The sequence below is a fragment of the Ochlerotatus camptorhynchus genome, unplaced genomic scaffold, assembly GCF_037179485.1.
Source record: "Ochlerotatus camptorhynchus isolate MF236.1 unplaced genomic scaffold, CSIRO-AGI_Acam_v1.1 ptg000078l, whole genome shotgun sequence".
In the NCBI taxonomy this organism is placed as follows: Eukaryota; Metazoa; Arthropoda; class Insecta; order Diptera; family Culicidae; genus Ochlerotatus; species Ochlerotatus camptorhynchus.
This window is the reverse complement of record NW_027040568.1, coordinates 1275798-1297247: the sequence shown is the minus strand read 5'-3', so window position 1 is coordinate 1297247 and position 21450 is coordinate 1275798. Positions and strand designations below refer to the sequence as shown.

The following is a 21450-nucleotide window of genomic DNA, read 5'->3' as shown; positions in this document are numbered from 1 at the left end:
CACAAATCTCGAACATTGTTGCAACAACGCTCATGAAATTGAAACTTCTTGTTTACTGCACTGTAGCAAACGAGGAGCTCCAGCTTCGCGAGAGGCGATCATTGTGGTCTTGAAATATCGAGGTGATAATGAGATCAATAATAAATAAGGTTTCTATAGCAATTTACACTATTTACCTAAAATCAATGGTTTAGGCACAAACAATTGTTTCCTTCCAAAGAAAACTTTGGAACCACTAAACGTTGAAATATTTACACGAAAAAAATGTCAATCCATGATTAGAACATTGATGAACGTAACCGCAGCTATTTAAGTGTATTAGTCCAATATTACATACCCATCCATTTCTCAAAAGCATCCCAATAGAAGTACAAGAAAACATGAGGAACTTTTATTCATTGTTATGACAATCAGCCCAAAAAAAAATCATGAAAAATTATTGACATACAGAAGAGCAACAGCAATTTTTTGAGACTGTCCAACTTCAGCAGGTTCTATTGTACCAACACGCGTTGCATTAACTATTGTCCATTACACTTGAACAGAGGCAATTATATACACAAGAGTATATAAACTTGCGACGGGTTATATGAATACCTCAAATCTTTTAAAAACCCGAACTACAACATAATATGAAGGACAACGCTAAATATTTAATACTTTGACAATTGAGCATTCAACAATTCCCAAAATAGAACTGATCTTTTTGAAAAAATAACTAATTGTTTACAACTGCCTTCAGCAATACAACAATACGTCAATCCGTGTCAACCTAGCCCATGTGGTCCAAATAGCCAGTGTCGTGAGATTAATGGACAGGCCGTTTGCTCGTGCTTGCCCACATACATTGGATCGCCTCCTGGATGTCGACCGGAATGTGTCACAAGTTCTGAATGTTCCCAGGACAAGGCCTGTATCAATCAGAAATGCGTGGACCCTTGCCCTGGAACATGCGGAACCAACGCTAGATGTAATGTCAACAATCACAGTCCCATTTGCTCTTGTCAATCTGGATATACTGGAGATCCGTTCACACGATGCTACCCCAATCCACGTAAGATCATATTAACACCTTCAATCATTCACATACTCATGAACATTCCCTCACTGTAGCACCTCCTCAAGACACTCAAGTCGTCGTTCGTGATCCTTGTGTTCCTTCTCCGTGTGGTCCCAATTCACAATGTCGAAACATCAATGGAGTGCCATCGTGCTCTTGTCTAGTCAACTACATTGGATCACCTCCAAACTGTAGACCCGAATGTACCATAAACGCTGAATGTCCAAGCAATCAAGCCTGCATGAATGAAAAGTGCAGAGATCCTTGCCCTGGATCATGTGGGATTGGAGCCAGATGCAACGTCATCAACCATACGCCAACATGTACATGTGAGATTGGATACACAGGAGATCCGTTCACGAATTGTTATCCGGCGCCTCCTCCTCCTCCGAGAGAACCCGTTAACGATGATCCATGCAATCCGTCACCTTGTGGACCAAATGCGCAGTGTAACAACGGAATCTGCTCATGTCTACCAGAATATCAAGGCGATCCATATCAGGGCTGTAGACCTGAATGCGTACTGAACTCAGATTGCCCACGAAATAAGGCATGTATACGAAGTAAGTGCATTGATCCTTGCCCGGGAACATGTGGACAAGATGCTTTCTGCGAGGTCATCAACCACATTCCGATGTGCAGTTGTCCAAATGGAATGGCCGGAAATGCTTTCGTACAATGTAGACCACAACAAGCACCTGTCGTCACAAATCCATGCAATCCATCGCCCTGCGGTCCAAACAGCCAATGCCGAGAAATTAACGGTCAAGCCGTATGTTCATGCGTTCCTGGATTCATCGGAAGCCCACCAATGTGTCGACCGGAGTGTGTCGTCAGCTCTGAATGTTCACAAAATCAAGCCTGCAACAATCAAAAGTGTAGAGATCCGTGTCCAGGAACATGTGGCGTTGGAGCTCGATGCTCAATCGTCAATCATAATCCAATATGCAGTTGTCCTCAACGATACACTGGAGATCCATTCATCCGTTGTCAACCTTTGAGTATGTTGTCTCTACATCAACCGAAATTGTACATGCTAACAACCATCATTGCCATTTCTTACAGTTGAACGTCCAGTACAGATGACCCCTACAAACCCCTGCCAACCATCCCCGTGTGGTCCTAATTCTGAATGCCGACCTGTTGGTGATTCACCATCTTGTACATGTTTGGATAACATGATTGGTTCTCCTCCCAACTGTCGCCCCGAATGCGTCAGCAACTCGGAGTGTGCCAGTAATCTTGCATGTATTCGGCAAAAATGTCAGGATCCATGCACGGGAGCCTGTGGAGCAAACGCTGAGTGCAGGGTTGTCAGTCATACACCCATGTGCATCTGCTCGGTCGGATTCACTGGCGATCCCTTCACTCAGTGTTTGCCGGTTCAACAGGATGTCCCGAGGGAGCCTACCTCACCTTGCATTCCAAGCCCATGTGGAGCCAATGCGGTCTGTAGGGAACAAAATGGCGCCGGCTCGTGTACTTGTATTGAAGATCACTTCGGAAACCCTTATGAAGGATGTCGACCAGAATGTGTATTGAATTCTGATTGCGCATCGAATCGAGCATGCGTTCGCAACAAATGCCAAGATCCTTGCCCTGGAACGTGTGGACAAAACGCAGAATGTCAGGTCGTGAATCATTTACCTTCATGTACTTGCATTGCAGGATATGAAGGAGATCCGTTCCGATTCTGCAACTTACAACAACGTGAACGTAAGCATTTTTAATAAGCTTCTATAATTACTAAGCCATAACGTTTACCAAGACCGTAGAAAACTACAATAGGAGTATTTAAGAAACACATCGTAAGCTAATACGTGCTTGTAAATTAATTTCCTCCTTACATTGTATTGAGCCCAGTATATTTACGAGGGTGTAATAACTTGCGACGATGATACAAACATTTTGAAAGGCAACGCAAACACAACTTTGTATGCGGGTCTATCCTAGTAGGGGAAATGGTAAAAAGGTAAATGAATCATTAAACAATGACGATGTTCCTTAATAAGTAAAAAAATCTCCTTAAAATAGATCGGGTTGCTCCTTAAATGATTGATCAAAATACGTTAAAAATCTTAAAATGCTCAGTAAATATTTAAAGTACGCTCCCTAAAATAGAGAAAACTGTACATTAAGCATTTGAAAATGCTCCTTAGTATGCACCGCTTTGCACCATTTTGAAGTGTAATTGTACCATATATCATCGGAAAAGCTGCTGTAGAAAGGTTAATAAGTACCATGAAATCAGCTGAAATGTTCAGTAAAAATGCACAAGCGATCACTTAATGGGGAAAAAAGTGCGGTATGGTAAAATACTTTTTTCCGAGTAACACACTAATTTGTACCATAAATAATTGAAATGTTTCCTTAGCAACATCACTTTTTCCCATAGCAACAAATCAAGAATACGTTATTTATAAGCTCCATTGTGAAGCCCCCCGTTTTCCATTTCCTAGCTAATAGTTGGCAAAAGTGATGTTGATAAGGAAATATTTCAATTATTTATGGTACAAATTGGTGTGTTACTCGGAAAAAAGTATTTTACTTTACCGCACTTTTTTCCCCATTAAGTGATCGCTTGTGCATTTTTACTGAACATTTCAGCTGATTTCATGGTACTTATTAACCTTTCTACAGCAGCTTTTCCGATGATATATGGTACAATTACACTTCAAAATGGTGCAAAGCGGTGCATACTAAGGAGCATTTTCAAATGCTTAATGTACAGTTTTCTCTATTTTAGGGAGCGTACTTTAAATATTTACAGAGCATTTTAAGATTTTTAACGTATTTTGATCAATCATTTAAGGAGCAACCCGATCTATTTTAAGGAGATTTTTTTTACTTATGAAGGATAATGTCATCTGTTTTATTGAGCAAAAGTAGGGCTGTCTAGGGGAAATGGCTCTAATGTTGGCCTATGGATCTAAGATTGGGCCCATCGCTAAAAATCTGCTATTTATTAATTTTATCCAGTAAACGCATCATTGGAACGGTACTAATGGATATTTTTGGTGGCTTTTAAAAATTTAGTCGATTGCTGAATTTATGTATGGGCCCAAATAAGGAGCATTTAGGTCGACATAACATCTATTTCCCTAAATGAAATATTCAACTCTGAAAGATGAGTACTTACTCAACGATTCTTTAAAAAATATATAGCAAATATGTTTTATAATATAACTAATTGTTTACACCTGCCTTCAGCAATACAACAATATGTCAATCCGTGTCAACCTAGCCCATGTGGTCCAAATAGCCAGTGTCGTGAGATCAATGGACAGGCCGTTTGCTCGTGCTTGCCCACATACATTGGATCTCCTCCTGGATGTCGACCGGAATGTGTCACAAGTTCAGAATGTTCCCTGGATAAGGCCTGTGTCAATCAGAAATGCGTGGACCCTTGCCCTGGAACATGTGGAACTAACGCTAGATGCAACGTCAACAACCACAGCCCCATTTGTTCTTGTCAATCTGGATATACTGGAGATCCATTCACACGATGCTATCCCAATCCACGTAAGATCATGTTAACCTTCAATCATTCTCATACTCATGAACATTCCCTCAATGTAGCGCCTCCTCAAGACACCCAAGTTGTTGTTCGTGATCCTTGTGTTCCTTCTCCATGTGGTCCTAACTCACAATGTCGAAACATCAATGGAGTGCCATCGTGCTCTTGTCTAGTCAACTACATTGGATCACCTCCAAACTGTAGACCTGAATGTTCCATAAACGCTGAATGTCCAAGTAACCAAGCCTGCATGAATGAAAAGTGCAGAGATCCTTGTCCTGGATCATGTGGGATCGGAGCCAGATGCAACGTCATCAACCATACGCCAACATGCACATGTGAAATTGAATACACAGGAGACCCGTTCACAAATTGTTATCCAGCACCTCCTCCTCCAAGAGAACCTATTAACGATGACCCATGCAATCCATCGCCTTGTGGTCCTAACGCACAATGTAATAATGGAATCTGTACTTGTCTACCGGAATACCAAGGCGATCCATATCAAGGCTGTCGACCAGAATGCGTACTAAACTCAGATTGCCCACGAAATAAGGCATGTATACGAAGTAAGTGCATTGATCCTTGTCCAGGAACATGCGGACAAGATGCTTTGTGTGAGGTCATCAACCACATTCCGATGTGCAGTTGTCCAAATGGAATGGCCGGAAATGCTTTCGTACAATGTAGACCACAACAAGCACCCGTTATTACCAACCCATGTAATCCAACACCATGCGGTCCGAATAGCCAGTGTCGAGAGATTAATGGACAAGCCGTATGTTCATGCGTACCTGGATTCATCGGAAGCCCACCAATGTGTCGACCGGAGTGTGTCGTCAGCTCTGAATGTCCACAAAATCAAGCCTGTAACAATCAGAAGTGTAGAGATCCGTGTCCAGGAACATGTGGCGTTGGAGCTCGATGCTCAGTCCTCAATCATAATCCAATATGCAGTTGTCCTCAGCGATACACTGGAGATCCGTTCATCCGTTGTCAACCTTTGAGTATGTCGTCTCTACATAAATCCCCAATTTCACATGCTAACAATCATCATTGCCATTTCTTACAGTTGAACGTCCAGTACAGATGACCGCAACAAACCCCTGCCAACCATCCCCGTGTGGTCCTAATTCTGAATGCCGACCTGTTGGTGATTCACCATCTTGTACATGTTTGGATAACATGATTGGTTCTCCTCCCAACTGTCGCCCCGAATGCATCAGTAACTCAGAATGTGCGAGCAATCTTGCATGTATTCGGCAGAAATGCCAGGATCCATGCACGGGAGCCTGTGGAGCAAACTCTGAGTGCAGGGTTGTCAGTCATACACCCATGTGCATCTGCTCGGTCGGATTCACTGGCGATCCCTTCACTCAGTGTTTGCCGGTTCAACAGGATGTCCCGAGGGAGCCTACCTCACCTTGCATTCCAAGCCCATGTGGAGCCAATGCGGTCTGTAGGGAACAAAATGGTGCCGGCTCGTGTACTTGTATTGAAGATCACTTTGGAAACCCTTATGAAGGATGTCGACCAGAATGTGTATTGAATTCTGATTGCGCCTCAAATCGAGCGTGCGTTCGCAACAAATGCCAAGATCCTTGCCCTGGAACGTGTGGACAAAACGCAGAATGTCAGGTCGTGAATCATTTACCTTCATGTACTTGCATTGCAGGATATGAAGGAGATCCGTTCCGGTTCTGCAACTTACAACAACGTGAACGTAAGCATTTTTAATAAGCTTCTATGATTACTAAGACATACCGTTTATCAAGACCGTAGAAAACTACAAAAGAAGTAAACGAGTAACGCATCGTTAGCTAATAATGCGTGCTTATAAATTAAGTTTCTCTTTAAAATGTATTGGGCCTAGTATATTTACGAGGATGTAATATCTTACGCCGAGCTATTTGAAAAATCCAATTATTTTAAAAGTCATATTACGCAATTTTGTATACGGGTATATACTAGTAAATGAAATAGTGCATTCTAACAATTCAATACTGAACCAATATTAAAATAAGCTAATAGGTGAAATGGCTAAAAATATGATCAATTACCCTAATGATTGGGCCCATCGAAAAAAAAATGATTTTTTTCAATGTTTCGTACAACACTGCGTCATCTCGATAGTAAAAAAGAATAATTTTAGATGCTAGTGAAAAATTGGCCAGAAAATACTCTCCATCCACATTTATGTATGGGCCCAACATAAGGGATACTTTAGCTGACATTAGGGACATTCACCCTATTTTTGAGTATATGACTAATGGTTTACAAATGCCTTCAGCAATACAACAATACGTCAATCCGTGTCAACCAAGCCCATGTGGTCCAAATAGCCAGTGCCGTGAGATCAATGGACAGGCCGTTTGCTCGTGCTTGCCCACATACATTGGATCTCCTCCTGGATGTCGACCGGAATGTGTCACAAGTTCTGAATGTTCCCTGGATAAGGCCTGTGTCAATCAGAAATGTGTGGACCCTTGCCCTGGAACATGTGGAACTAACGCTAGATGCAACGTCAACAATCACAGCCCCATTTGTTCTTGTCAATCTGGATATACTGGAGATCCATTCACGCGATGCTTCCCCAATCCACGTAAGATCATCTTAACCTTCAATCATTCTCATACTCATGAACATTTTCTCACTGTAGCGCCTCCACAAGACACCCAAGTTATCGTTCGTGATCCTTGTGTTCCTTCTCCGTGTGGTCCCAATTCACAATGTCGAAACATCAATGGAGTGCCATCTTGCTCTTGTCTAGTCAACTACATTGGATCACCTCCAAACTGTAGACCTGAATGTTCCATAAACGCTGAATGTCCAAGCAATCAAGCCTGCATGAATGAAAAGTGCAGAGATCCTTGCCCTGGATCATGTGGGATTGGAGCCAGATGCAACGTCATCAACCATACGCCAACATGTACATGTGAGATTGGATACACAGGAGACCCGTTCACAAATTGCTATCCAGCACCTCCGCCTCCGAGAGAACCTGTCAACGATGACCCATGCAATCCATCGCCTTGTGGTCCTAACGCACAATGTAATAATGGAATCTGTACTTGTCTACCGGAATACCAAGGCGATCCATATCAGGGCTGTAGACCTGAATGCGTACTGACCTCGGATTGCCCAAGAGATAAGGCTTGCATAAGAAGTAAGTGCATTGATCCTTGCCCGGGAACATGTGGACAAGATGCTTTCTGCGAGGTTATCAACCACATTCCGATGTGCAGTTGTCCAAATGGAATGGCCGGAAATGCTTTCGTACAATGTAGACCACAACAAGCACCCGTTATTACCAATCCATGTAATCCATCGCCCTGTGGGCCAAATAGCCAGTGTCGAGAGATTAATGGACAAGCCGTATGTTCATGCGTACCTGGATTCATCGGAAGCCCACCTACTTGCAGACCGGAGTGTGTCGTCAGCTCTGAATGCCCACAAAATCAAGCCTGTAACAATCAAAAGTGTAGAGATCCGTGCCCAGGAACATGTGGCGTTGGAGCTCGATGCTCAGTCGTCAATCATAATCCAATATGTAGTTGTCCTGAACGATACACTGGAGATCCGTTCATCCGTTGTCAACCTTTGAGTATGTCGTCTCCACATAAATCCTCAATTTCACATACTAACAATCATCATTGCCATTCCTTGCAGTTGAACCTCCAGTACAGATGACCCCAACAAACCCCTGCCAACCATCCCCGTGTGGTCCTAATTCTGAATGCCGACCTGTTGGTGATTCACCATCTTGTACATGTTTGGATAACATGATTGGTTCTCCTCCCAACTGTCGCCCCGAATGCATCAGTAACTCAGAATGTGCGAGCAATCTTGCATGTATTCGGCAGAAATGCCAGGATCCATGCACGGGAGCCTGTGGAGCAAACGCTGAGTGTAGGGTTGTCAGTCATACACCCATGTGCATCTGCTCGGTCGGATTCACTGGCGATCCCTTCACTCAGTGTTTGCCGGTTCAACAGGATGTCCCGAGGGAGCCTACCTCACCTTGCATTCCAAGCCCATGTGGAGCCAATGCGGTCTGTAGGGAACAAAATGGAGCCGGCTCGTGTATTTGTATTGAAGATCACTTCGGAAACCCTTATGAAGGATGTCGACCAGAATGTGTATTGAATTCTGATTGCGCCTCAAATCGAGCGTGCGTTCGCAACAAATGCCAAGATCCTTGCCCTGGAACATGTGGACAAAACGCAGAATGTCAGGTCGTGAATCATTTACCTTCATGTACTTGCATTGCAGGATATGAAGGAGATCCGTTCCGATTCTGCAACTTACAACAACGTGAACGTAAGCATTTCATCTTACCAATTTTAACATGACGGACGATTAAATTACTTAAGAAAGCTGTCCCTACCAATAAAACCTAACACAATATTTTATGATCATTACAACAATACTTCTGCACAGTCAAACTAACATTTTACAATTGACTTCAGCAATTCAACAATACGTTAATCCATGTCAACCTAGCCCGTGTGGCCCCAATAGTCAATGTCGGGAAATCAATGGACAGGCCGTTTGCTCGTGCTTGCCCACATACATTGGATCTCCTCCTGGATGTCGACCGGAATGTGTCACAAGTTCAGAATGTTCCCTGGATAAGGCCTGTGTCAATCAGAAATGTGTGGACCCATGTCCTGGAACATGCGGAACCAACGCTAGATGCAACGTCAACAACCATAGTCCCATTTGTTCTTGCCAATCTGGATATACTGGAGATCCATTTGCACGATGCTATCCCAATCCACGTAAGATCATTCATTTAATCGAAATGAATCTACTCTCATTGATTCTTCCTCATACAGCTCCGCCACAAGATACTCAAGTTGTCGTCCGTGATCCTTGCATTCCCTCTCCATGTGGCCCCAATTCACAATGTCGAAACATCAATGGAGTGCCATCGTGCTCTTGTCTAGTCAACTACATCGGATCACCTCCTAACTGTAGACCCGAATGTACTATCAACGCTGAATGTACAAGCAACCAAGCCTGCATGAATGAAAAGTGCAGAGATCCTTGTCCTGGATCATGTGGAATCGGTGCTAGGTGTAAAGTCTTCAATCATACGCCAACATGCACATGTGAAGTTGGATACACAGGAGATCCGTTCACGAATTGTTATCCAGCACCTCCACCGCCAAGAGAACCTGTCAACGATGACCCATGCAATCCATCGCCATGTGGTCCTAACGCACAGTGCACCGAAGGGATCTGCTCATGTCTACCGGAATTCCAAGGCGATCCATATCAAGGTTGCCGACCTGAATGTGTGCTGAACTCAGATTGTGCCCGAGATAAGGCATGCATACGAAGCAAGTGTATTGATCCATGTCCAGGAACATGTGGACAGGATGCCTTGTGTGAGGTCATCAACCATATTCCGATGTGCAGTTGTCCAAACGGTATGGCTGGAAATGCCTTCGTACAGTGTAGACCACAACAAAGTCCAGTTGTTACCAACCCATGTAATCCATCACCCTGTGGTCCGAATAGCCAGTGTCGAGAGATTAATGGACAGGCTGTGTGCTCTTGTGTGCCTGGATTCATCGGTAGCCCACCCACTTGCAGACCGGAGTGTGTAGTTAGCTCTGAATGTCCACAAAATCAAGCCTGTAACAACCAGAAGTGTAGAGATCCGTGCCCAGGAACATGTGGCGTTGGAGCTCGATGCTCAGTCGTAAATCATAACCCAATTTGCAGTTGTCCAGAAAGGTACAGTGGAGATCCGTTCATCCGTTGTCAACCAATAGGTATGCCTAACTTTACGGCAATTTTCTAAAATCTTTTATAAAAAATCATTAAAATTTTCCAGTTGAACGTCCAGTTCAAATGACCCCTGTCAATCCTTGTCAACCATCACCTTGTGGACCAAACGCCGAGTGTAGGCCCGTTGGTGATTCACCATCATGCACGTGTCTACAGGACATGATAGGTTCGCCTCCTATTTGTCGACCAGAGTGTATCAGCAATTCTGAGTGTGCCAGTGACCTTGCATGCATCCGACAGAAATGCCAAAACCCATGTAATGGTGCGTGCGGAGCAAACGCTGAGTGTAGAGTAGTCAGCCACACGCCCATGTGTATATGCTCAGTCGGATTCACTGGAGATCCCTTCACACAATGCTTACCCGTACAGCAGGACGTTCCTCGGGAACCAATATCGCCATGCGACCCAAGTCCGTGTGGAGCTAACGCTATTTGTAGGGAGCAAAACGGTGCTGGATCGTGTACCTGTATGGAGGACCATTTCGGTAACCCATACGAGGGATGTCGACCAGAATGTGTATTGAACTCGGACTGTGCATCGAACAGGGCTTGTGTGCGCAATAAATGTCAGGATCCATGCCCAGGAACGTGTGGACAGAATGCCGATTGCCAAGTCGTAAATCATCTGCCCTCCTGTACCTGTTTTACCGGTTACGAGGGCGATCCATTCAGATTCTGCAGTGTGCAGCAACGTGAACGTAAGAAACTTTTATATTTTATACGGTGGAGAACGGCTTCTCAAAACCAGATCGACAATCAATTTAATGTAAAACACAATTTTGCAATTGCTAGTACGGTTTTGGAAGCTGGAAAAACATATTCAAACATTTCAAGAAAAGTTACCAGAAACAGAAGTAACATAATGCGTAAAAACATGTAACACACAAATTTATTAGGACCCGTTAGCATGGGCGTATCGTGACTCGGTGACACCCGGGGCGCATGGTTTAGGTGTCACCCTCTAACTGTCAAAAATGTTCACTTCAAAAAGGCTACTTATCATTTATGCAATTGTATTTAAACACTTTTGTCCATTTATCAATATATGTTTAAACCATGCTAAAGTTAAAAGAAAAATATCCCTCCTAATTTAGTGAATGTTAAAGATTGAACACCTACGGTATCCAGCCTGGGGTTCGCGTACTCTAACATTCACAAATTGAAATTATTGATTCATAATTTTCATAAATTTTCAAATTCAGCTTAAGATACCACAATTATTGTAAAAATCTCAAACGAAATTGCATAAATGTTTTATAAATTATATTTTACGATCAATTATTTACATTTTTGATCACAATAGAATTGAGGTGTTTAAAATGTCATGAAACTTATAAACAAATGTTGCAAATCCTGTAGCAAAGACTGTTCGACTAGTTAAAAAAAATCTTCATATCATTTATTGTATGCTATTTTTTGCAATTGATTTATTCTGATATGTGTAACGCAGCGGAAAATGTTGCTTTTCCTTCAATAATTAAGAAAAAATGTTCAATACCTAAGGTATATTTACAGTTCCAGATTTCAAGTCTCAGATTTTTTCCAATTAATTCTGAGTAACAAAATCAGTTTTGTTCTATTTCTATTCTATTTTTTCTATTTTTTTGAACAAATTTTAAGGCTTTAAACCCCCCAAGATATAAAAAAGAGGATGCAAATTCGAAACTTTATGTATGTTCACTCATTGATTCAGTCAGACGTTGAAAATTGTCAGCATCCTAGATTTATAAAATCAAGATTTTGGTTGAAATTCTCGAGTTTCATGGACTTGGACAAATTTTCTTGGTTCTGCCAGTTTGAAGATTTTTCGATGGAGATTTCAAAGTAATTATGTGGAGAATATAAAATAAATCTGGTTGAAATTCTGATGAAAATTCAAGACTAATTTTTAAGAAACCTTCAACATAATGTTGTGAAGAAACTAAAGGTACAGAATTATGAGGTTAATTCCAAGACAATGACGCAATAAATTCCAGATTTTTCAAGCTCCGCATAAAAAATACCCTATTTTCTCCAGGTTGTAGACGAAAAAAATTCAAAATGTTATTGCACAGAAAAATTCGAAACGTCATAAAGAGATGAACCAGCCTATGGCTGAAAGTCTCGTTAGTAAAGATAACCTAACCGAAACGTCATTTTGAACTGCTGGAATGAGGTGATCTATTCTAATAAGTGTTCCAAGGAATCGCGTTCATATCTAAAGGAATTCTCTGTAAAATTGCATCTGAATTCTAAAAAGAATAAGAGAACTTCAAAATGTATCTAAGACTATGCTGAACCGCATTCCAATGCAATTCTCAAGATTAGGATTATTTGAAGGGTATACCGTGAATATTCTGAGAAATATTTTAAGCAAATTTTACAGAACTCGTTTAAGACAGTAACTTAACCACATTTTTGGGAGAATGATAAGAAGTGAATGGTTGAGTTTTTTAGGGAGAAACCGAAGAATATTCTGAAATCATGACGAATTTAGACACCGACATTTTTTCAAGAATTCCATGCACAAAAGGTAGTTAATGATCCAGAAATGTAGTACTTATGCTTGGACTTTTTTTGACCCCCCGTTTATTTAAAAATCTGAATGATTCTGAGACTTATACTTATTTGAAATTCTGGATACAAAAAATAATAATTGCACCAGGATTTATTTTTAATATGCCGCACATAAAGATTTCGAGAGCTGTAAATTTTGCACGTGCGTGTCACCCCTTCAAAGATGATACCAGGGACGGACCGCCCCCTCCAAACCTTTAAAAACATGTTATCATATGAAAGTACTCAATCTCAATCAAATTACGCGGATTTTTTACACGGTACATACATATCCTGATTGTATCTTGTTTATTTCCAAATTTTGAAGAAGAATATTAGACGTAAAGAGATAGCATAAGCTTTTATTGTATTTCTGACATTAACTATCAATTATTTCATATGGAATTACGGTTATGTGAAATTATTAAATGATAAAAGTCTGATTGTACATATCTGAATTTATCCTAACATTTTTTCAAGTGCCAGACTCTTGAAGCTCACGTATACTAGATTTCTTAAAAATATTCCATGTTCCAGAAGCTTCTAAATATCTTAAAAACAAGCATCGAGATTCGAGAAATTGTAGGGATTCCTAGCACTTAAAAGCATTAATAAATGTTAGGGATCCCGAAAACTTCTCGTAGTCTCAGAATCTTCAAATTTTTTTTTCAACTCTCACAATTTTGATAAATTTGTTTAGTCTGTGGAGTATTTCCTTTAGTCAAACAATTTACTTGGTGTCCAAGATTTCTAAAACAATATCTCAGTTTCCAAACTTTCGTCTAGTGATCCATTCGGTCTAATGCCACAAAAATTAACAAAACGCTGTAACATATCGCACAAAATCTAAGACATTGAAGAAACACCAAGCTCTTGGACTTACACAAACTATCTGAAATTCAGGAGTTTGCATTCGATCCTTGCCCCACACGCTGAACATGTTCAGATAGAATTGATGTAGGTTTAGATTTCTGGTAAACTCAGGGCAAGCTAAGTCTCCCATACCAAGTCTAAAGTTGTACAATGTATATTATAAAAATAAAAAAATAGTAGGTATGTAATGTTATGCCTACAAAAGTAGCAAATTTCCGTCACGAACAATGACAGCAACTTGGTTGCGAGTAAAATCAGTCACAAAGAAGTTTCCGCAACTGTTTTGCGACGAGTGTGCTACTAGGCTAACGTCTACTATGCCCAATGTCCGTATGCATGAAGCCTGGTTGTCTATGGAATTTATGATTATCCGTACATCTAATGTTGACTTGTTCAGATAACATTAACAAGAACGGCAACACTTCTTTTTTAGAGAAAACCGTTTCCAGTCAAAACAAAAAATAATAGAACAACATACCAAACAAAGTTTGTTTCGGAGACTATGAAAAAATCTTTTACCAAACGAATACATTCAAATTTATCATTGAGATAAACTAACTTCAAATCTATAAACGTCAGCGGTTCGACAAAACATTTAACGTGCTTTTACTTTCCATAACCAGCAATTCAACAATACGTTAATCCATGTCAACCTAGCCCGTGTGGCCCCAATAGTCAATGTCGGGAAATCAATGGACAGGCCGTTTGCTCGTGCTTGCCCACATACATTGGATCTCCTCCTGGATGTCGACCGGAATGTGTCACAAGTTCTGAATGTTCCCTGGATAAGGCCTGTGTCAATCAGAAATGCGTGGACCCTTGCCCTGGAACATGCGGAACCAATGCTAGATGCAATGTCAACAATCATAGTCCCATTTGTTCTTGTCAATCTGGATATACTGGAGATCCATTTACCCGATGCTATCCCAATCCACGTAAGAAAATCTTAACCTTCAATCATTCTCATACTTATGAACATTCACTCACTGTAGCGCCTCCTCAAGACACTCAAGTCGTCGTTCGAGATCCTTGTGTTCCTTCTCCATGTGGTCCCAATTCACAATGTCGTAACATCAATGGAGTACCATCGTGCTCTTGTCTAGTCAACTACGTCGGATCACCTCCAAACTGTAGACCCGAATGTTCCATAAACGCTGAATGTCCAAGCAATCAAGCCTGCATGAATGAAAAGTGCAGAGATCCTTGTCCTGGATCATGCGGAATCGGAGCCAGATGCAACGTCATCAATCATACACCATCATGCACATGTGAGGTTGGATACACAGGAGATCCGTTCACGAATTGCTATCCCGAACCTCCGCCACCGAGAGAACCTGTCAACGATGACCCATGCAATCCATCGCCTTGTGGTCCTAACGCACAATGTAATAATGGAATCTGTACTTGTCTACCAGAATACCAAGGCGATCCATATCAGGGCTGTCGACCAGAATGCGTACTAAACTCAGATTGCCCACGAGATAAGGCATGTATACGAAGTAAGTGCATTGATCCTTGTCCAGGAACATGCGGACAAGATGCTTTGTGTGAGGTCATCAACCACATTCCGATGTGCAGTTGTCCTAATGGAATGGCCGGAAATGCTTTCGTACAGTGTAGACCTCAACACGCACCTGTCGTCACAAATCCATGCAATCCATCGCCCTGCGGTCAAAACAGCCAATGCCGAGAAATTAACGGTCAAGCCGTATGTTCCTGCGTGCCTGGATTTATCGGAAGCCCACCAATGTGTCGACCGGAGTGTGTCGTCAGCTCTGAATGTCCACAAAATCAAGCCTGTAACAATCAGAAGTGTAGAGATCCGTGTCCAGGAACATGTGGCGTTGGAGCTCGATGCTCAGTTGTCAATCATAATCCAATATGCAGTTGTCCTCAACGATACACTGGAGATCCATTCATCCGTTGTCAACCTATAAGTATGTCGTCTCCACATCAAACCCGAAGTTCGAACGCTAACAATCATCATTGCCATTTCTTACAGTTGAACTTCCAGTACAGATGACCCCTACAAACCCCTGCCAACCATCCCCGTGTGGTCCTAACTCTGAATGCCGACCTGTTGGTGATTCACCATCTTGTACATGTTTGGATAACATGATTGGTTCTCCTCCCAACTGTCGCCCCGAATGCGTCAGCAACTCGGAGTGTGCCAGTAATCTTGCATGTATTCGGCAAAAATGTCAGGATCCATGCACGGGAGCCTGTGGAGCAAACGCTGAGTGCAGGGTTGTCAGTCATACACCCATGTGCATCTGCTCGGTCGGATTCACTGGCGATCCATTCACTCAGTGTTTGCCGGTTCAACAGGATGTCCCGAGGGAGCCTACCTCACCTTGCATTCCAAGCCCATGTGGAGCCAATGCGGTCTGTAGGGAACAAAATGGCGCCGGCTCGTGTACTTGTATTGAAGATCACTTCGGAAACCCTTATGAAGGATGTCGACCAGAATGTGTATTGAATTCTGATTGCGCATCGAATCGAGCATGCGTTCGCAACAAATGCCAAGATCCTTGCCCTGGAACATGTGGACAAAATGCTGAATGTCAAGTAGTAAACCATCTACCGTCTTGCACTTGCTCCAGTGGATATGAAGGAGACCCATTCAGATTCTGCAGCATACAGCAAAGAGAACGTAAGCTATTGAAATTATGCTTTCTTATGAAAATGCGTAGACATCATAATATCTCAATAACTACCATTAAAGAATTAAACTTTTGTCAAATTGTCCATAGTTTTATCAGCAATGATGTTGGCAAACTTAGAACAAAGTATCTAAAGTAGTTACATAACACAATTAAACAACGTCAAATTTTAATTGTTTAACCCAAACTTGAATTCAACGATGCCTCTTCGTGCAAAAAAATAAAACTAAGTATCGGTATTCTCAAATTTCAGTAGGAAAAACACGTGTTACCGTTTAATTCATTAAGCAAGCATACATTAACACACACAAAAAAAACAATAGCAACAATAAGCTTCTGATCCACAAAAAATAACAACGACAACAACTATTTTCTCCTAGCCATCAAAGAATACATGAATCCATGTCAACCTAGCCCATGCGGGCCCAACAGCCAATGTCGTGAGATCAATGGACAGGCCGTTTGCTCGTGCTTGCCCACATACATTGGATCTCCTCCTGGATGTCGACCGGAATGTGTCACAAGTTCTGAATGTTCCCTGGATAAGGCCTGTGTCAATCAGAAATGCGTGGACCCTTGCCCTGGAACATGCGGAACCAATGCTAGATGCAATGTCAACAATCATAGTCCCATTTGTTCTTGTCAATCTGGATATACTGGAGATCCATTCACTCGATGCTATCCCAATCCACGTAAGAAAATCTTAACCCCCACTCATTCTCATACTCATGAACATTTCCCCACTGTAGCGCCTCCACAAGACACCCAAGTTGTCGTTCGTGATCCTTGTGTTCCTTCTCCATGTGGTCCTAACTCACAATGTCGAAACATCAATGGAGTGCCATCGTGCTCTTGTCTAGTCAACTACATTGGATCACCTCCAAACTGTAGACCCGAATGTTCCATAAACGCTGAATGTCCAAGCAACCAAGCCTGCATGAATGAAAAGTGCAGAGATCCTTGTCCTGGATCATGCGGAATCGGAGCCAGATGCAACGTCATCAATCATACGCCAACATGCACATGTGAGATTGGATATACAGGAGACCCGTTCACAAATTGCTATCCAGCACCTCCTCCTCCAAGAGAACCTATTAACGATGACCCATGCAATCCCTCACCATGCGGACCAAATGCGCAATGCCAAAATGGAATTTGTTCTTGTCTACCAGAATACCAAGGCGATCCATATCAGGGCTGTCGGCCTGAATGTGTGCTGAACTCGGATTGCCCACGAGATAAGGCTTGCATCCGTAACAAATGCATCGATCCTTGCCCGGGAACATGTGGACAGGATGCTTTATGTGAGGTCATCAACCATATTCCGATGTGCAGTTGTCCGAATGGAATGGCCGGAAATGCCTTCCTACAATGTAGACCACAACAAGCACCAGTTGTTACCAACCCATGTAATCCATCACCCTGTGGTCCGAATAGCCAATGTCGAGAGATTAATGGACAAGCTGTATGCTCTTGTGTACCAGGATTCATCGGAAGCCCACCAACTTGTAGACCGGAGTGTGTTGTAAGCTCTGAATGTCCACAAAACCAAGCCTGTAACAACCAGAAATGTAGAGATCCATGCCCAGGAACATGTGGCGTTGGAGCTCGATGCTCAGTCGTCAATCATAATCCAATTTGCAGTTGCCCTGAGCGATACACCGGAGATCCGTTCATCCGTTGTCAGCCCATTAGTAAGAATATTCGAAAACATTCAGTTCATTGATCATAATTAACGAAACATTCTAACAATTTCAGTTGAACCTCCAGTTCAAATGACTCCTACCAATCCCTGCCAACCATCTCCATGTGGACCTAATGCCGAATGCAAGCCGGTTGGAGATTCTCCATCCTGTACCTGCATACAAGATATGATTGGATCACCTCCGAATTGTCGACCAGAATGTGTCAGCAACTCGGAGTGCTCAAGAAATCTTGCATGTATTCGGCAGAAATGTCAAAACCCATGCATCGGCGCCTGTGGAGCTAGTGCAGAGTGTCGAGTAGTCAGTCACACTCCGATGTGCATCTGTTCGATTGGATTTACTGGTGATCCTTTCACCCAGTGCACACCAGTTCAGCAGGACATTCCCAGAGAACCAATCTCTCCTTGCATGCCAAGCCCATGTGGTGCCAACGCCATATGTAGAGAACAAAATGGCGCTGGTTCATGTATCTGCATGGATGATCATTTTGGAAACCCATACGAAGGATGTCGTCCAGAATGTGTTGTTAACTCGGACTGTCCATCTAATCGGGCTTGTGTTCGCAACAAATGTCAGGATCCATGTCCGGGAACATGCGGACAGAATGCCCAATGCCAAGTTGTAAACCATCTACCTTCATGTACATGTACTGATGGATATCAAGGTGATCCATTCAGGTTCTGCGCAATACAACAAAGAGAACGTAAGCAACAATTTTGATATGGTTGATTCACTTATATTTTGCTTCGCAATTTTTGTCTGAGATGATCTAAAATCATCTATGCTTGTTTGCATGCATTTAAATGCTTATCAATATAAACTAAAAACTTAACATCGTTGAAAAAGACCGTGACTGCATCTTCAATCCAACTGTTACACAACTTCCTTTTGATTTTCAGTTTGATTGAAGATGCAGTCACGGTCTTTTTCAACGATATTAAGTTTTTAACTGCATAGATTTTTCACTACAGCTTGCTAATATAATTACTAAAGCTTAATCGCGAAAGACTCTATGCGCAAAAGCTATTTAAATAAATTAATACCTGTTGTTCGACAAACTCTCTCGCTCATACAAACTCTATTATCCATTGGCAGCTGAGCCGGTTTATAGAAATCCATGTCAACCCAGCCCATGTGGTTCAAATAGTCAGTGCCGTGAGATCAATGGACAGGCCGTTTGCTCGTGCTTGCCCACATACATTGGATCTCCTCCTGGATGTCGACCGGAATGTGTCACAAGTTCTGAATGTTCCCTGGATAAGGCCTGTGTCAATCAGAAATGTGTGGACCCTTGCCCTGGAACTTGTGGAACCAACGCTAGATGCAACGTCAACAATCATAGCCCCATTTGTTCTTGTCAATCTGGATATACTGGAGATCCATTTACGCGATGCTATCCCAATCCACGTAAGATCATTTTAACCTTCAATCATTCTCATACTTATGAAATCCCCTCACTGTAGCGCCTCCGCAAGATACCCAAGTTGTAATCCGCGATCCTTGTGTTCCTTCTCCGTGTGGTCCCATTTCACAATGTCGAAACATCAATGGAGTGCCATCGTGCTCTTGTCTAGCCAACTACATCGGATCACCTCCAAACTGTAGACCTGAATGTACCATTAACGCTGAATGCCCAAGCAACCAAGCCTGCATTAACGAAAAGTGCAGAGATCCTTGTCCTGGATCATGTGGAATTGGAGCTAGATGTAACGTTATCAATCATACGCCAATATGCACATGTGAGGGTGGGTACACAGGAGATCCATTTACAAATTGCTATCCCGAACCTCCACCGCCACGAGAGCCCATTAATGACGATCCATGCAATCCGTCACCTTGTGGTCCTAACGCACGATGTAACAATGGAATCTGCACTTGTCTACCAGAATACCAAGGTGATCCATATCAGGGCTGTAGACCTGAATGTGTGCTGAACTCAGACTGTGCCCGCGATAAGGCTTGCATACGAAGCAAGTGCATTGATCCTTGTCCAGGAACATGTGGACGGGATGCTTTATGTGATGTAATCAATCACATTCCGATGTGCAGTTGTCCAAACGGAATGGCTGGAAATGCCTTCGTACAATGTAGACCACAACAAGCACCAATTGTTACCAATCCATGTAATCCATCGCCCTGTGGGCCAAATAGCCAGTGTCGAGAGATCAACGGTCAAGCCGTATGTTCATGCGTGCCTGAATTTATTGGAAGCCCACCAAATTGTAGGCCGGAATGTGTTGTCAGCTCTGAATGTCCACAAAATCAAGCCTGTAACAACCAGAAGTGTAGAGATCCGTGCCCAGGAACATGTGGCGTTGGAGCTCGATGCTCAGTCGTCAATCATAATCCTATATGTAGTTGTCCTCAGCGATACACTGGAGATCCATTCATTCGTTGTCAACCTATAAGTATGTCGTCTCCGCACCAAACGAATAGTACACATGCTAACAATCATCATTGCCATTTCTTACAGTTGAACGTCCAGTACAGATGACCCCTACAAACCCCTGCCAACCATCGCCCTGTGGTCCTAACTCTGAATGCCGACCTGTTGGTGATTCACCATCTTGTACTTGCTTTGATAACATGATTGGTTCTCCTCCCAACTGTCGCCCCGAATGCGTCAGCAACTCGGAGTGTGCCAGTAATCTTGCATGTATTCGGCAAAAATGCCAGGATCCATGCACGGGAGCCTGTGGAGCAAATGCTGAGTGCAGGGTTGTCAGTCATACACCTGTGTGTATCTGCTCGGTCGGCTTCACTGGCGATCCATTCACTCAGTGTTTGCCAGTTCAACAGGATGTCCCAAGGGAACCGATCTCACCTTGCATTCCAAGCCCATGTGGAGCCAATGCGGTCTGTAGGGAACAAAATGGCGCTGGGTCGTGTACTTGTATGGAAGATCACTTCGGAAACCCTTATGAAGGATGTCGACCAGAATGTGTATTGAATTCTGATTGCGCATCGAATCGAGCATGCGTTCGCAACAAATGCCAAGATCCTTGCCCTGGAACATGTGGACAAAATGCAGAATGTCAGGTCGTAAACCACTTGCCTTCCTGTACTTGTTTCACTGGATATGAAGGAGACCCATTCAAATTTTGCAGCATACAGCAAAGAGAACGTAAGAGTTTTATCTATTATTGATTATTTTTTATTGCTTACATAGCACGGGCGCAAATGCTCCGTGGTTTAAGTATGATATCTATCATTTTTAAACTTTAATTGACACTGCAGGCTAATTTCAGAAATGAATTGAAATTATAAACGACGTATTGACAGTTTTATTAAAGACTTG

The 21450-nt window shown here is 42.5% G+C and overlaps 1 protein-coding gene across 21 annotated transcripts in view; it reads left to right on the top strand.

Moving 5' to 3' along the window:
• Window positions 1-21450, top strand: part of dpy (dumpy) — a 595824-nt gene that overhangs the window by 554617 nt on the left and 19757 nt on the right. For 14 of the 21 annotated variants that reach the window (XM_065217641.1, XM_065217662.1, XM_065217653.1 and 11 more), the window contains 20 exons: window positions 743-1054; window positions 1114-2061; window positions 2126-2776; window positions 4271-4582; window positions 4640-5584; window positions 5650-6300; window positions 6868-7179; window positions 7237-8181; window positions 8247-8897; window positions 9047-9358; window positions 9416-10360; window positions 10423-11073; window positions 14407-15720; window positions 15786-16436; window positions 16827-17138; window positions 17196-18140; window positions 18205-18855; window positions 19248-19559; window positions 19616-20560; window positions 20626-21276. In XM_065217641.1, coding sequence (XP_065073713.1) covers window positions 743-1054; window positions 1114-2061; window positions 2126-2776; window positions 4271-4582; window positions 4640-5584; window positions 5650-6300; window positions 6868-7179; window positions 7237-8181; window positions 8247-8897; window positions 9047-9358; window positions 9416-10360; window positions 10423-11073; window positions 14407-15720; window positions 15786-16436; window positions 16827-17138; window positions 17196-18140; window positions 18205-18855; window positions 19248-19559; window positions 19616-20560; window positions 20626-21276 — 13416 coding nt within the window. The remainder of the gene's footprint in view (window positions 1-742; window positions 1055-1113; window positions 2062-2125; window positions 2777-4270; window positions 4583-4639; window positions 5585-5649; window positions 6301-6867; window positions 7180-7236; window positions 8182-8246; window positions 8898-9046; window positions 9359-9415; window positions 10361-10422; window positions 11074-14406; window positions 15721-15785; window positions 16437-16826; window positions 17139-17195; window positions 18141-18204; window positions 18856-19247; window positions 19560-19615; window positions 20561-20625; window positions 21277-21450) is intronic. The other 7 variants (XM_065217660.1, XM_065217658.1, XM_065217657.1 and 4 more) reach the window with 4 other exon arrangements.